This window comes from Nilaparvata lugens, chromosome 4 (assembly GCF_014356525.2).
Source record: "Nilaparvata lugens isolate BPH chromosome 4, ASM1435652v1, whole genome shotgun sequence".
Classification (NCBI taxonomy): domain Eukaryota; kingdom Metazoa; phylum Arthropoda; class Insecta; order Hemiptera; family Delphacidae; genus Nilaparvata; species Nilaparvata lugens.
In genome coordinates, this window is record NC_052507.1 from 46,493,164 (window position 1) to 46,509,602 (window position 16,439).

The window sequence follows — 16,439 nt, forward strand, 5'->3', positions numbered from 1 at the left end:
CCAGGAGGAAAGCAACATACAACCAGGCCCATCCAAACGTCCAAGGAGGCAGTAATAATAGGCATGTCTTCCACAAAACTGGCGCAACTAAAAGAGTAGATTTCATGTAGGCATTCTGCTGTTTCATCCTCAACTGGACTATCTAGTTTAGTACTTGTTAATTTTCACACTATAATAATGTATAACGTGCACATTTCATTCCCAACAATGGATGTTTTTAGCAATAAGCATTTAGTCTGAATTCACACAACAACAGTTAGCGCCAAATCATGAGTCTCATAAATTTAACCACTATCCTAAAATATACATTTTTTGTTCAAAATCTTTCATCAGTGATTGTATTAACATCTCAGTAATACTCTAACTACGATCAAATAATATATAATACGACTTTATAAGAAGTAAAAAGGAAAAATATATGAATTTGATTTTTCGCAAAGTTGAAAAAAATTACCAATTTTCGACAAGCTAAAACTCGCTTCTTATATAGATGAACGTTTCACAGATGAAAATTGTAGAGAATCTAATGTTCTTCAAAAAAGTATAGAATAAAAATATTGATAGAACAATTGGTTTTGGAGATATCGTGGAAAAACTGAAAAAAGTACGAGAATTTAGTAGTTTTTAGGCTGCCAAAAATTATGCCTTCAGAAATTTTGGTGGGAAACCATAGATTACTCTTACTAGAGCCCCAATAGACCGATTAAAGCAATAAAATCAATTACCTTAATTTTTGTTTGGTCCAATGTACTATTTGATTGGGCTATCGGGGTGATTTGCAGCATTTATTTAGGATTTTCGTTCAATAATAATTATATATTAATTAGCATTTGAATAAATGCATTCTCTATTTAATTCCATCTGTAACTAATTGAACCTTGATTAAGCCATGTCACCAAGCAAAAGATACCTCAAGAACCAATTAGAGAATCATATAATATTGCAATGAGGTTATTAATCATTGTTCAATTGCTGGTAAATTTGATAGATTTATGTGTAGCTAGACAATAGAGTTTTGTTTGGTAAACAAGGGGTACAATTGATACTTCTTATCACTATTCAGCTGATAATTAATTAAGAAAGGAGAGCAATTTGAGACATGAAACTGTACGTTTGATTTGGTAAAAGTATACTGAATAGTTATAGGAATAGGTAAATATCATTTCTGTATTCATTTCATGAATGAATAATTAATTAATGTAAGTAAACTTTAGGCTCAATTTTCTCGAAACTAACAATATGTCACTTGGACCCCTTGTATTATAACCCCTTCATATGCAAAACCAGAGCCCTTCCTTATCAGTACTAATACAATTTAATATAATTCAAACTATATTACAATAATCAGTCATACATTTCAAGTAGTCATTGATTTTTCATTGTGATTCTAAAACAAACTACACAAATAGCTCCTGACTTCACTCAAAAAATATACTTTGACAATCTCTCATATTTGAACCGTTCATGAGTCCTTCTTGTAGTTGTTTGATTGAATTGATTGCTTGCTCTCACAGCTCTATTGAACTGAGCTCCCCTCAATAAATTCCCAGCAGTATTATCTCAAAATATTTTAGCTTCAACAAATATATCTCCTATTCCACTTCCATTCAAGTACTACCCCAAGACAATCAGCCAAATTCAGCCAGATGAAAAGTACCTATTTGTAGTTACAGAAATCAGTTGGTTAGAGTTGTATTTACTTTGCAATCAAATATTTAGTCAAATAACATGGGAGTAATTGCCATTATTAATTTGTGCTTCAACTATAAATTTATATTAAGAAAAATTTTCGCTACTGTTACACGGTGCTCTATATGGGGTGTATTTATTAGTTTCACTTGCTCCATTACTTGCCCTTTGCAATTCCAAAGTCATCATTAAACTAAATTGAATAATTACACTTTTCATAAAATAAATTTTTCATCGACTGGCAAACACTAGGATTCCTACCAAGATAGTTTATCGTTACAATAGGACCATAAATAATGATAATAAGATGAAGTTTGTAATTTTGACCATAATTTGTAGAATATTATGAGAATTATCAATTATTGAGGCTTGAGAGTTGAAAAATCGTGTTCAGCGACCGAAAATACATAAGATAGCGTTCCTGAAATACATCATTTGAATGCATAGACTAGTAGGAGCGATGTGATATCGTCATGTAGAGATAACTATTCCGTTTTTTACAACTTACCCCCCTCCACCCAATCTGTCGACCACCCTGGGACGTGATGACATCGAGTTTCATAATAATATTATATTATTATATATATTATATACACTAAAGACCCCCTAACAATAATCCGAAGTCAAATTCTCTGCCTCTCTCATGTATGATCAATGTAAGCCAGCACCTGGACTACTACCTTCTTACATGTTCTACATCTATATTCCTTGTATTTACAAGTAACCGAATTGTGTGAATTGTTCCCACATACCTCACAATAATTTCTACGGTTATTCTGAACTAATTTATTCACCCTGTGTCTATTATCTTTTCTTAAGCTTTGACGTTGAAACTTGATCTAAAACAATCTTACTTGTAAGAATGAATATTCCACACTGAAATCTTATAACCGCCATATTATTAACATGAAAAAATATAAGCAGTCACTATTTCTAAACCAATCATATTTATTAATAATTGTTCACAGGGTTTCATGTCGAAGGTTTTCAGTTCATCTCTAAACTTCTTTTTAGTTGAAATTGAAGTTGCAAACTAAAGTTACTCCCTTCATATATTATGTTGCTTGATGATACCTTAATTATTTTTGGATTAATTACTTATGTATATCCTACTCATTCATATAATATCCATAATTATTCCAAGTATAGTAAATGCTAAATTGTAAATTTTACAGGAATTGGAGGAAATGTGGTGTTTCAGGAGAGTTCTAGTCGAAATAACCAACCGTCTTTCACATTGTTGCACGCCCGAACTAATAGCTTTAATGGAACTCCCATCCGTCAAAATTGTAAGTTCTCTGATATTATTTTATCATGAATTTTAAAAATATACTTTTTAGTTTCCTCGGTCCATCCCTAGTTAGTATTCTTTTGCTTTCTAGATCATCAGAAATTCTTACTAATTAAATCTTCTTATCGTTTGAATTTTCAATCTCATCAAGTATAGTGCATTTCATGGCTCAAGTCCTCAAGCCAGAGGTCAAGTGTAGCAACATTTACACTATAGTATCCTTCTGTACCTATTGTAAACTATTTAATTTTTAAATAGCTAATTCCTGATTGCATGAAACAAATGACCGCAAAAAATGATTCTTGGAACGCAGTGCTAATCAGAGCATCTCAGTGAAGCTATCACTGTTGTGTTTAAGAAAGCACTAATATCAAAGTTGAAAAGATTTTTGCTGTGGGTTTCATTTTGAGCTCTACCTGGAATCTTCGATCAATTCACACATTTATAATTTATGATATAACATTCAGTTTGATTTTGTTTAAATGTTGCATTCTCTACATGAAGGAATGACCAAGTTATTTTGTGATAGTTATGTTTTGTTATTTTTATGTTAATTATAATATAGAATAGTATCTATGCTTGTTAAAATTACTTCTTTGCCGCTTCAAGTATTATTCTCCTGAAAGTTTTAATTTATTTTTAAATTGTATTTATATTTTTTAAAATGCGTCTGTTACGTTCAATTTCCAGTGAATGAGAATTGCTATAATCAAGCTGATTATTTGACCAGTTTTAGTAAGAAAATAAATAATAGACTGATATTATTTTAACCTTTTTGTTATTTAATAGAACGACTAGCAGTCAATTTCTTCAGTATATGAATTTGAAGAAATTTGACTGCTAATCGTTCTATTTAATAACAAAGTGATTTAATAGTGATTCTATTTAAAAGTGATTTAATAGTAAGCAGTTCGTGATGGATAACAATATTGAAGAATTATATAAATTATATGATTCAGTCATGTATACAAAATCGTGTTGAAATGTTGTCAAAAATAATAAAAACATTTTTTATAAATCAATCTTCTATATTGAACAAATTCACTTTTCAGGGTCGAGCTCGACAGTTGTATAACTCAGGTTTCAAAACAATATCGACGATTGCAAACACCGAGCCGAAGACTCTGGCCAAAGTAATCGATCATCTGCCTTGGAAAGTGGCACATCAAATTGTGGCTGCTGCTAAAGTAAGTCCAAATTTCTTCAAAGTATTTTATAGTTTATAGTATAATGAACTTTAAAGTATAAACTGTAGTACCTTAGAGTAAAGTATAGAGGCGAGGAGATAAGGAGTATGGTTTAATCATAATCATGAAATCGTTCTCCTTTTATCACCTTTTTGGTTCCAATTTTTCTTTTTCAATCTTGAAAATCAAAATTGCATTCAATCGTAAATTACTGTACTTATATTATTAGCCTACCTACTTACTCCCCCAAAGTGATTTTCCAACTCATAATACAGGTTAATTTATTTCTTTAGACACATTCGATAAACCTCATTGGAATGATTGCATTTAGTTTAAACATTGATTTATATTCAAATGTTCATTCTACACTTCTATTTTCAGCTTAAATTGATGACAACTGTTGAAACTTTACAAGAAGAGGCAGAAACGGTTTTAGCTTTCCTTCAAAACAAAGTTCCACAATGATTGCACATGCGAGAACGTAAGTAATCCGATCATTATCATCTCAAATGAAATGTTATACGAGCATTGCCAACAGAATATTTTATTTGAATCTTGTTATCACAGAAGATTGAAAATGGTGCAAGAGCGCAAATCTAGTGATATAGATTTATAGGTCTAGATAATAGGCTTTATTCTTATAATAATAGCAATACCAATCAAATATAATAATATGAAATATTACTATAATATAAATAATATGAATTTATTTATTCGTTAATTTAAAAAAATTGAATCCCCAACAATAGACTGTCAAATTTGTTAGTATTCTTTACAATAAATAATACAGTAACGACACTTCTGTTCCTTGAATTTGATCTGTATTTTTATTAAAATTCAGTGAGGACTAAAGCCACTCTAGAAACATGTTAATGAAATGATTATTCAGAGTTCCATTTGGAACAATCCAGAAGCTTCAGGTAAAATGATGTGGTTCTTCGCTCTCATCAAGGATCTGTTGTATCCATTTTTTATAGGCGTTCACCTGCAAATAGAAATTTCGTCTTTTTAGTGATTATTGAAAACAGTACAAAAACATGGCTGCTAATATGTTGTAAAAATTGTTTATCTATTGAATTGATTATGAATTGTTATTAATGATATTGATTACCAAACTTACTCCCTAATTAATTTATAAATGAAATTATTGTTACTAACCTTACTGACAACTCAATAATAATTGTAAATTATTCAGAATTATGTATATTCAGAATATACTAATACTGTTGAACACCTGATTGCACAGAAGCCTGTTAAATTTTTACCGTGATTAAATGCCTCGAGAACCAATCAGAGAAGGCTTCTTTCCAAAAAAGCCTTTTCTGATTGGTTTTGTGGCCGGGCCTTAATGATGTAATCATCGCCGGGCCCATCGATTAGTTTCAGTCTTACTGTTGAATTATGAATACTTTTCACCAACTTTTGTGAAGACAGTGTAGAGTTTTGGCTGACAGCTGAACGAGTTGGTTCTGCGAGGACTGACGCTGACAATGCCTTCAAGGTATAGCGCGCCCTTGTCCGGCAATAAGAGACCGCTACCACTATCACCATTGCATACACTCGTTCCTGAAAACATAATGTTTTTGTCAATCAGTAATGAATAATGGTTCGTCAACACTGCAGTGCAGTGAGACTGTCAACATTCCTATAATTAGTTTATCTCAACCGCCAAATTATTCATGTTGTTTTTGAGAGATAATGAACTAAATTTTAGAAAACTGAAATCAAAACCTCGAAGTTGAATTGTTGAAGAAAAAAAATTTCATCTATCTAAATTTGGGAGAGAGACAGTTTTGGGTTCAGCCTGTTGTCTTTTCCCGATCATTTATTGTATAATACTAGCAGGGACCCGTGCTTCGCAAGGATCTATTTTCAAACTTGATAATCTGAAAACTTGACGTAATGAAATTTCAAAGAACTTAAAATAGGCCTATAACCATCCTTGGTTAATTAAGAATCTAGCATATAAGCAAAATTTCAAGTTAATTAGTCCAGTAGTTCAGACGTGGTGATGCGTCAAACATAATTTTCCTATCCCATACGTGTATAAGCCAACTCTTTATTTTATTATAGATGTGGTTAACGACTGCAAGAGATAGGAGTGTGGAACAGAATAGTTGTGAAACTATGATAGCGCCAGAAGTGTCTCAAACACAATAGTTGGTACTACATGAACTTTTTGAAAGTGATTTAAAAAAAAATGTTAAAACAACCGAACTGAAAGTTGTCACCCTTATAATTCTACCTCCATTTAGAGAGGCTTTTGTTTGAGCCGAATGAAATCTTCTATCTTCTCTATATATATATATCTGAATGTCTGTTTGTGTGTTTGTTCCCTATGACTTGAAAAATACTTGACATAACGGCATGAAACTTTGGGAATATGTTGTGTGAATATTGGGGATGGTTTCTGACCAGAAATTTTAATAGGGTGGCTAATAATGATTATTTATTAATCTATTTTACAGACCTATGTTTTCGAAATTGTCGGCCTAGCGGCTACCGAAGAACGGAAAGATGATCATGATTCAAGATCATATTGAGATAATATGATTTAGCATCTACAGTTACCAGCTGTAATAAACACGTCACCCTATGATAAATTGTGTAGGCTACTGGTATTACAACGGTAGTTTGGAGTTGAAGTGTAGTTGATTGGTACCAGCTGTAGATAATGGTTCCTTAGAAGACCTATACAAATAATTATCACTCCTCTATCATTGAGTAACCGGAAAATGTTGGGAAAAAATTATTCACCTCATGGAAGAGAGTTGTTCATATTGCATTTATTATTACTGAAGAATGTCAGAATAATTCACAATTTTTTTTGAATTTAGCTTAGCTTATTTTCATCCTGAAAATCCTAAAATGGAAGATGGAAAGAATATGTAATTCCTTGTGATGATTCATCATACATCGCATATTTCCTGGACCATCTATTGACAATCAACAACTATGAAAACATTGAACTCATCTTTGAAAAACTAATTTATCCTATCTATTTTTTTTAATTCAACACTTTACTGTTAGATATTACTACCAATTGATTGAGAAGAATATGTTTTGGGAATAATGAATGCTGCAATACTAAGCACATAGGAAGTCCGTATTTAGATGTGAATGAAAATATTGATTGTCAGATAAATTTCATGATTCACCAAATAAAGTGAAGTGTACATTGACTTTTGGCGGTACAAAGTTCGCCAGGTAAGCTAGTTGTAAATAAAGCTTTATTATTAATAGTCAACACTGAAAAAAGACAGGCTCAATCACCAGGAATACTATAAATTCTGTGAAGGACCAGTAAGCCATTAATTTTGATTAGTTTAATCACTTACATTATGGACAATCAATACGTATGACATTTATTAGCTACAAAATAAAAAACTTTGATTGAAGTGACCCCGACTACTACAATATGAATAACCATTTAGATCAAATAAAAGATATTACTCACATCTCTCATCAACTCGTACTTCTTGTTCACAAAATATTAACACAAAAATATGAGTTATATTGAATGAACTCACGGCTAGTACTCAAGTTTGTCTTTTTCTGGCCATGCTACAAATGAATATAGGTTTATGTTTGACATCTTGTTTTTGTAATCTTGTTGTCTATTAAGAAATTTCTCAATGTGATTTTTTTTTTGCAATAAAATTTGAAAAAAAGAATTATCAACAAACTCCTAACCAAAGAAAATATCTGTGCTCTGTTGTAATCGGAATGTATGAGACTCATACAACAATGGAACAAACACGTGGCAAGCTAGCGCTTTCGATTCATGGAAAATTAAATTCGATCAGCTGATTGATGAAATTATTTTAAGCTTTCCAATGACTATAACATATGTTAGAATATCATGTGTCAATTATCTCAGTTCCATATGGCATTCACCTTACCATGTTCATAACCTTACTAAATATGATCCTTTTTCATCCTTTGAAACCCTTAAAGGCAAAATATCTCAAAATCCGTTCTTAGTGCGCGTCTAGCATGTTTGAAGAATATTTGTGCAAAGTTTCAAGTCTGTAGGACAATTAGTTTGAGCTGTAGTGTGATTTTACATCAAAATTTTCGAAAAATGCCCTCTCCTGGACCCCCCTGTGCTCCTGATCGAAATTTTTCTGCATAGATCTAATTTTTTTTCGTAGCTGAACCAAAAAGGTCCTCATGACTTTGCTGTGCAATGAGCGGTTAAAAAGTACAAAATTTTGGGGGGGCCCCAGCTCCCTCAGGGGGGCAAATTTCTGAAAATCCTTTCTTAGTGGATGTTTTCAGGCTACCATAAACAATCGTGCAAAATTTCAAGTTTTTAGGCTCAGTAGTTTGGGCTGTGGTGTGATTTCAGTCTGTCGGGGCTTAGCCTTTTATAAGTATAGAGATTATGATTTGTGGCTCTATAATAAATAATAATGAATAACATCAATGCTGACAGTTTAGTGAATCTCTTTACTATAGATTGGATAAACGTAAAATCTTGATGAACCAGAAACTGGCAAATCTGTGAATAATTCATAAATTTGATCATTTTTAAAACGTTCAGATGACCAATATAAAACAGTAATGTGAGAAAATAAAGAATCTTGCTGTATAATATATAAATATGCAGGTAACTTAATGGAAGTATTATTAAAAAGTGATTTTAATCTTATATTTATAAAAGAGGTTTCTATGTAATATATATGTGCATTTTTCATAAATTGATCGATGTGTCAAAAATACAAAATTCAAGCTATTCGGAAAAATACTGGAATTTTATCTACGTTTCATGTTTAATTTTTATTGCTTTTTAAAGGTTGTTTCTTACAACATTAGAGAAATCTAAGGCTAGAGGCTACTTGAATGTTATTTTGGAGATTTATAATGTAGCCTACTATGATTTACCATTGTTATATCCAGCACAGAAAGATGTATATGTGATGAACTTTCTGAAGTCGTCTGGTTCTTTGCTGATACATTGGCTCGTTTTGATTATTGGAATGCTTATGTAACGCAGAACATCACTTGGCTTATCTTCTTCTGTCAATCCCCAACCAGCGACCTCAAATTTCAAAAAAAAAAAACAATTTATCATTAAAAAATTATTTTCAACTAGTTTTATTAAAAAACTAACTACAAAAATCTGGTGTGGTACACTCACACAACTTTCTTTGCTCATTGATCTATAAGCCTCATTCTTAAAAGAGGATAATTTCGGGGAATAACATTATGCCGATAGGCGGCTAAAAATAATTAAAACTATGATTATACTATTGTTATTGTTTTCAGAGTACATTTTCCTTTGTTTGAATTATGAAATTTGAGGATTTTTTAAAAGTTGTCAAAACAGCTGTTCTACAAATAAAATATCGACATCTGTTCTTTTGAATAAACTGCTCTACCTACCTACCTCACGCACGAGAAGGAGGTTACAAAGTAAATTTCTCAGGGATGGGGTGGACCCCCTGTTAGTTTCCCAGGGAGGAGACTCATGCCAGTTAATAGAGCTGATAAATAAATATACAGGGTATGAATTTGAAAAAAATCGGTCAAGTCATTTTTGAGAAAATCGTGATAGAAATTTAACAAAATTCATTCTTCTCAGGATTATTACGGAGCTCCTGCAATTTTCCCAGAAATGAGACTCATGTCAGTTGATAGGGCTTATAAAAAGCTATCTAGGGTATAAATTTGAAGAAAATCGTTAGAGCCGTTTTCGAGAAAACCGTGAAAAATATGGTTTATAGCCATTATCCGTCATTTTGAATTGAATTTTATTGAATTTCTTATTGTCGGATCCTCATGGTATAATGACCTCAAATTTAAAATTTCAAGTCAATCGGTTAATTAGGAATGGAGTTATCGTGTTCACACACACACACACACACACACACACAGACCAACACCCAAAAATCATGTTTTTGGACTCAGGGAACCTTGAAACGTATAGAAAACATGAAATTAGGGTACCTTAATTTTTTTGGAAAGGAATACTTTCCTTACCTATGGTAATAGGGCAAGGAAAGTAATGAAACGTATAGAAAACATGAAATTAGGGTACCTTAATTTTTTTTGCAAAGCAATACTTTCCTTACCTATGGTAATAGGGCAAGGAAAGTAAAAACTAAACATGAATAATTTTATTAGGACTTATGAAAAGCTATTTTAAATTCGTTGATTTTTTCTAAAACTATCGTCAAAACATATTTTGTCCTTGATTCGTAAGGATTCAAATAAAATATTTTTTATAATAATTGAAATATTATCACGTACATCCTGAGCAGCTTCAGAGGTGGGTGATTGATACCCAGGTGTTGCTCCTGGATGACTTAGCTCAGTCGTAATGTGGGCGGGGAAAGGAGGCAAGCCGAAGTTCCTCTTCATCCTTCTTTGTGCCTCAGCTGGCGTGGACAGCACCTCCTGGTGCTTCTGACGGCGTGAAAGTCGCTCTCTTCTCTGATGACACCACTTTGATGTAATTTTGTATTGGCCTTACGGCCTTGGTTCCTCTCCAGTATAGTAGGAAGAGGAAGGATAGACAGGAGGGACGGCAGCCAACGGGCCGCTGTGCCCTGGGAGGATGGAAGGTTAGGGACGGCAGAAAACGGTCCGCTGTGCCCTGGGGAGATGGAAAGATAGGGACGGCAGACGACGGTCCGCTGTGCCCTGGGGAGATGGAAGGATAGGGACGGCAGACGACGGTCCGCTGTGCCCTGGGGAGGTGGAAGGATAGGGACGGCAGACAACGGTCCGCTGTGCCCTGGGGAGATGGAAAGATAGGGACGGCAGACAACGGTCCGCTGTGCCCTGGGGAGATGGAAGATAGGGACGGCAGACAACGGTCCGCTGTGCCCTGGGGAGATGGAAGGATAGGGACGGCAGACACGGTCCGCTGTGCCCTGGGGAGATGGAAGGATAGGGACGGCAGACAACGGTCCGCTGTGCCCTGGGGAGATGGAAGGATAGGGACGGCAGACGACGGTCCGCTGTGCCCTGGGGAGATGGAAGGATAGGGACGGCAGACGACGGTCCGCTGTGCCCTGGGGAGATGGAAGGATAGGGACGGCAGACGACGGTCCGCTGTGCCCTGGGGAGATGGAAGGATAGGGATGGCAGACGACGGTCCGCTGTGCCCTGGGGAGATGGGAGGATAGGGACGGCAGACGACGGTCCGCTGTGCCCTGGGGAGATAGAAGGTTAGGGACGGCAGACGACGGTCCGCTGTTCCCTGGGAAGAATAGAAGGTTAGGGACGTACGGTAGCCAACGGGCCGCTGTACAAGGACAGGAGGTCAGGGACGTACGGCAGCCAACGGGCCGCTGTACAGGAGAGGAAGGTTGGGAGCGGAATGCTGTGGTCTGGGGCTCGTCCGGCGTTTAAATACTCTCCCAAAGTAGAGGGGATGGAGTTTCGCCGCCGCCAGAGGCGTTAAGAATCGTCTCGATTCGCGGAAGATGGTGCGCCATCGGTACCCTCCTTATCTCCGCGGTCAGCTAGCTTTGCTGATAGCCGAGCGTCTTTCAATAATATTATTAATTATTTAGCAATATTTTCCCATCACAATTTTACTTTGTGACACCCCACTCCTACTTGGGGGGGGGGGATCGGAGCCCTCCATGGCACCACCTTAAAAGGTGTGAGCCGTCTAGGCATCACCTTAAGAGGTGTACACCTCTCAGGCATCACCTTTAGAGGTGTATGCCGCTCAGGCATCACCTTTAGAGGTGTATGCCACTGCCTATGGGCATCATCTACACCTGGTCCACAGGTACATATTTACTTCGTCCATCTGGTAACCGGACTTTCATACCTGGTCGACCGGCTTGTCTGCGCTTTCCTGATGTTGTGTTGCGGTGACACAGCACCGGATCCTTATTTCGAGAGGGGCCTGGTCTGGGAGCCTGTGACTGGGACTACTTCCTTGATGGTCAAAGACTGTGTTGGCTCTTCTACATCCATATCCGTTGAGGGTGGTATTGACTCCTCCACATCCATGACAGTAGGGGGTGGTATTGACTCTTCCACATCCATGACAATGGGGGGTGGTATTAACTTTTCCACATCACTCTCGGAGTTACCACTTGTGTTGGTGGCTGGGGCATGAATTGTGGCCCGCCGTTTGGAGTCATTCATCTCATTCCTGTGATCCATCACTATGTTGCCCGAAGATGCTTGTTCTGGAATATATGACAATTCCGCCCTGGCATCAATCAAGTCATTGAGTTTGATTCCATTCCAAACAACCTGCTTGTACATCCTTCTGTTGCAACTCTTGTTGTCCTGAGAATCGGGATCTACAGCTGATATTGTTGGGACTGCTGTTGTCTTAGTCCCCAATAAGAGAGATCACGACATAATAAGCGGACTTGAAGGATTCAGTTGGGGAGGATCCCACTCCACCTCTCTTGTGAATGTGTGAATATTCACCCTGTTTTCACGCATAAATTCCATGCCTAATAGCAACTCTTGTCCAAGTCCTTCCATAATAGATGCCGCTAGTGGAACTGTGATTTGTTCTATAGTTATGTTAGTTGTCACCTTCCCATTCAAGAGGGTAGACCGTCCATCAGCTAATATTGCTTGGTGACGTGCTGGTTCTTTCTGTATCATCCCTATTTTCTGGAGGACTTCATAGACCTCGTTCTCGTTACTCATATAATTAGCTTCAGCGCCAGTATCTAGCAATGCCTGACACTTTTTACCACCGATTGTCACGGTAATGAATAGTCTGTTGTCCCTTGATGACTTTCCAATCACAGGAATCCTCTGTGCCGTACGCATCACTGCTGTCTTGTTTGGAGTTTTATTCTCCTTTTGCATATCACAGACACATTTGAGTGCTCTCTTCCCGCATCTTTTACATGGCAGGATTTCGGGACAGTGTGATCTCCAGTGCCCCTGTTTTTTGTATTGCCAACACATGGGTTCAGACTCGCTAAGAGAGGGTCTGTTACTTCTAGGGGTTATCACTGTCCCGACCTTGGGTCCTGTAATCGTTTTTGTGTCCTCAGTCTTGTGAACTCTCGAATTCTGTCTATTCTGTTTCTCCTCTGCTTTGATTTGTTCATACTCCCTTGCGAATTTTTCCAATTCGTTAATACTATGAACATCTGATTGCCGAATATACAATTTGTACCGTGGGAGGAGATTCTTATACACTCTCTGTAATTTATTTTCGTCTGTGAAACCTCCTCGATGCCTTATGAGTGTCAGTACATCTTTGAGAAATTTGTCAAACGACTCACCTTCCTTTTGCTTCCTTGTCTGGATTAGATTTTCCAGGTCCTCCTCATAGGTAAGTGGATAGTAGCGTGATCTGAAATCTGTCACAAAATTGTCCCATGATCTCCACTGGTCACGACGATTACGCATCCATAGGGTAGCTTTACCAACTAGTAATTCAGGAAGGGCAACTAGTAGTTGGTTGCCAGTAAGCCCATAGGCTTGTTGTAGCTCATCTAGCCTTTCTAGGAAGCTGGGAGCATCTGATTGGCCATCAAAAGACAGTCCCCAGTTTCTTACTTTGTCACATACCGCCCCTGGGTCCATGAGGGGGTTTGTGTGAATATTGGTTTTAACCTCAGTATGGGTACCTGCCACCTAGTGTTTAGTTTCCCCACTGCTTCCGCTCATTATGTCCGGTCTTGGGCTGGGATAACGTACAGCCATCTTCTTATGTTGTTCTACTAACAACCTCTGCTCAGCTCAGCAAGTGTTCCAGATGATACTATGCCCCAATCTTGTAGAAGATTGATCGCTTATTCCTTTTTCAATTTATAGATCCAGGAAACTCTGGGGTCGGCTATCACCTCGGGGATTTCGTCCTCAACCGACTGATCCTCTGTCAGCTCCTGGTGTTGAGCATCTAAATCAGCCTTGCCCTGTTCACTCATGATTCTTACTTCGTTGCCTCGTGCCCCACGTTGGGCGCCAATCTATCACGTAACCCTGAGCAGCTTCAGAGGTGGGTGATTGATACCCAGGTGTTGCTCCTGGATGACTTAGCTCAGTCGTAATGTGGGCGGGGAAAGGAGGCAAGCCAAAGTTCCTCTTCTTCCTTCTTTGTGCCTCAGCTGGCGTGGACAGCACCTCCTGGTGCTTATGACAGCGTGAAGGTCGCTCTCTTCTCTGATGACACCACTTTGATGTAATTTTGTATTGGCCTTACGGCCTTAGTTCCGCTCCAGTATAGTAGGAAGAGGAAGGATAGACAGGAGGGACGGCAGCCAACGGCGCTGTGCCCTGGGGAGATGGAAGGATAGGGACGGCAGACGACGGTCCGCTGTGCCCTGGGGAGATGGAAGGATAGGGACGGCAGACAACGGTCTGCTGTGCCCTGGGGAGATGGAAAGATAGGGACGGCAGACAACGGTCCGCTGTGCCCTGGGGAGATGGAAAGATAGGGACGGCAGACAACGGTCCGCTGTGCCCTGGGGAGATGGAAAGATAGGGACGGCAGACAACGGTCCGCTGTGCCCTGGGGAGATGGAAGGATAGGACGGCAGACAATGGTCTGCTGTGCCCTGGGGAGATGGAAGGATAGGGACGGCAGACGACGGTCCGCTGTGCCCTGGGGAGATGGAAGGATAGGGACGGCAGACGACGGTCCGCTGTGCCCTGGGGAGATGGAAGGATAGGGACGGCAGACGACGGTCCGCTGTGCCCTGAGGAGATAGAAGGTTAGGGACGGCAGACGACGGTCCGCTGTGCCCTGGGGAGATGGAAGGATAGGGATGGCAGACGACGGTCCGCTGTGCCCTGGGAAGAATAGAAGGTTAGGGACGTACGGTAGCCAACGGGCCGCTGTACAAGGACAGGAGGTCAGGGACGTACGGCAGCCAACGGGCCGCTGTACAGGAGAGGAAGGTTGGGAGCGGAATGCTGTGGTCTGGGGCTCGTCCGGCGTTTAAATACTCTCCCAAAGTAGAGGGGATGGAGTTTCGCCGCCGCCAGAGGCGTTAAGAATCGTCTCGATGCGCGGAAGATGGTGCGCCATCGGTACCCTCCTTATCTCCGCGGTCAGCTAGCTTTGCTGATAGCCGAGCGTCTTTCAATAATATTATTAATTATTTAGCAATATTTTCCCGTCACAATTTCACTTTGTGACAATATATATCGCCGAATAGTATTTGGAAAACAATTATGGATTTTACATGGATTGGTAGAGGATTGGAATCATAAAGTACTTGAATTACAAAACTGATAAACCTGAAAACTTGTTTTAAAAAATAAATGAATATTCTTTCAGGTAGAGAAACTATCAATTTTCTTAATAAGCCTTGTGCACACCAGTACGAATCTTGAAACAGGAACGGGAAAATTTTCAAGCCATGATTGAAATAGTCTCTGTCGCGGTCATAGCAGTTTAGCAGTGATGTGTATAATGCTATAATATTCCGTTTCAGTTTTCCTTGAAACTGCTTGAATATTACTTACTAATCCTTTGTTTCCTGGTAGTGTAATGTTATCTGAATAATCCTCATCCCATTGAATGCAAGCTGGATGAATAGCGACCGATAGTTGTGCTATTTCCTTGAAAATTAATATTGCCAAGTCACTTCCATAATTTCCATTGCTGTCTTGGTAGACTGACAAGAGCTTCACCCTCTCTATCTGTAAACAAACCGTCAAATATATTTATTTTCCAAACTTTTACATAAATGATTTCACATAATTCGTCACAGATGAATTGCTACACTGCAATTATTGGAAGACACACTTGTGTCTTGTGATAAGTAGGCTAACCTTGAATACTTATTAATTTAGTCATATTCATGCATACTTAGATTGCATCCTATATTTTAAAAAATTCTGTAATATTAAATTTTTCTTATAAAATCGTATGCTATCCTAAGGATAGAATTATTATAAATTTATATTAACTACGTAGTTCATATAATACAAAATTGTAAACAAAACAAGAATACTCACGTTGAAGTTTTGTTGGTGTTCTTCTGTATTATAGAAATCTCTGTACTTTTTTCCTAGTGTTACTTTAAAATCAGACCCTGTCAGTTTCCATACACAGTGAGCCGCTAAAAAACAGATTGCAGTGGTCAATTGATAGATTTTTATTTATAAATTGTCATTAACAAATATTACTTATGTTCGAAAAGTATCAAGAAATCCGAATTCCTTTTTCGAACTATTCAAGTATTGCCTAAAAAATACTTATTAGGAGTACCTCAACACATTTAATTTATGGCACTACCGGCAAAAGATCAATTATTGTGCACCGACAATGCAAAATCGTGCAGCATTTCATTATTTCAAATTATTGATCGCTTGAA

At 37.8% G+C, this 16,439-nt stretch overlaps 2 protein-coding genes across 5 annotated transcripts in view; one reads left to right on the forward strand and one right to left on the reverse strand.

Moving 5' to 3' along the window:
* Nucleotides 1-16,439, forward strand: part of LOC111048016 (helicase POLQ-like) — a 121,744-nt gene that overhangs the window by 79,241 nt on the left and 26,064 nt on the right. Inside the window, exons 14-16 of the mRNA XM_039427559.1 lie at nt 2,865-2,978; nt 4,033-4,167; nt 4,549-4,648. Of these exons, the coding sequence (XP_039283493.1) occupies nt 2,865-2,978; nt 4,033-4,167; nt 4,549-4,632 (333 nt within the window). The 3' untranslated portion in view covers nt 4,633-4,648. The remainder of the gene's footprint in view (nt 1-2,864; nt 2,979-4,032; nt 4,168-4,548; nt 4,649-16,439) is intronic.
* LOC111048018 (modular serine protease) overlaps nt 4,972-16,439 on the reverse strand; it is a 33,959-nt gene continuing 22,491 nt past the window's right edge. For all 4 annotated transcript variants that reach the window (XM_039427555.1, XM_039427553.1, XM_039427554.1 and 1 more), the window contains 5 exons: nt 16,081-16,184; nt 15,586-15,762; nt 9,055-9,211; nt 5,588-5,733; nt 4,972-5,152 (listed from right to left, as the gene is read on the reverse strand). In XM_039427555.1, the coding sequence (XP_039283489.1) occupies nt 5,084-5,152; nt 5,588-5,733; nt 9,055-9,211; nt 15,586-15,762; nt 16,081-16,184 (653 nt within the window). In that variant the 3' untranslated portion in view covers nt 4,972-5,083. The remainder of the gene's footprint in view (nt 5,153-5,587; nt 5,734-9,054; nt 9,212-15,585; nt 15,763-16,080; nt 16,185-16,439) is intronic.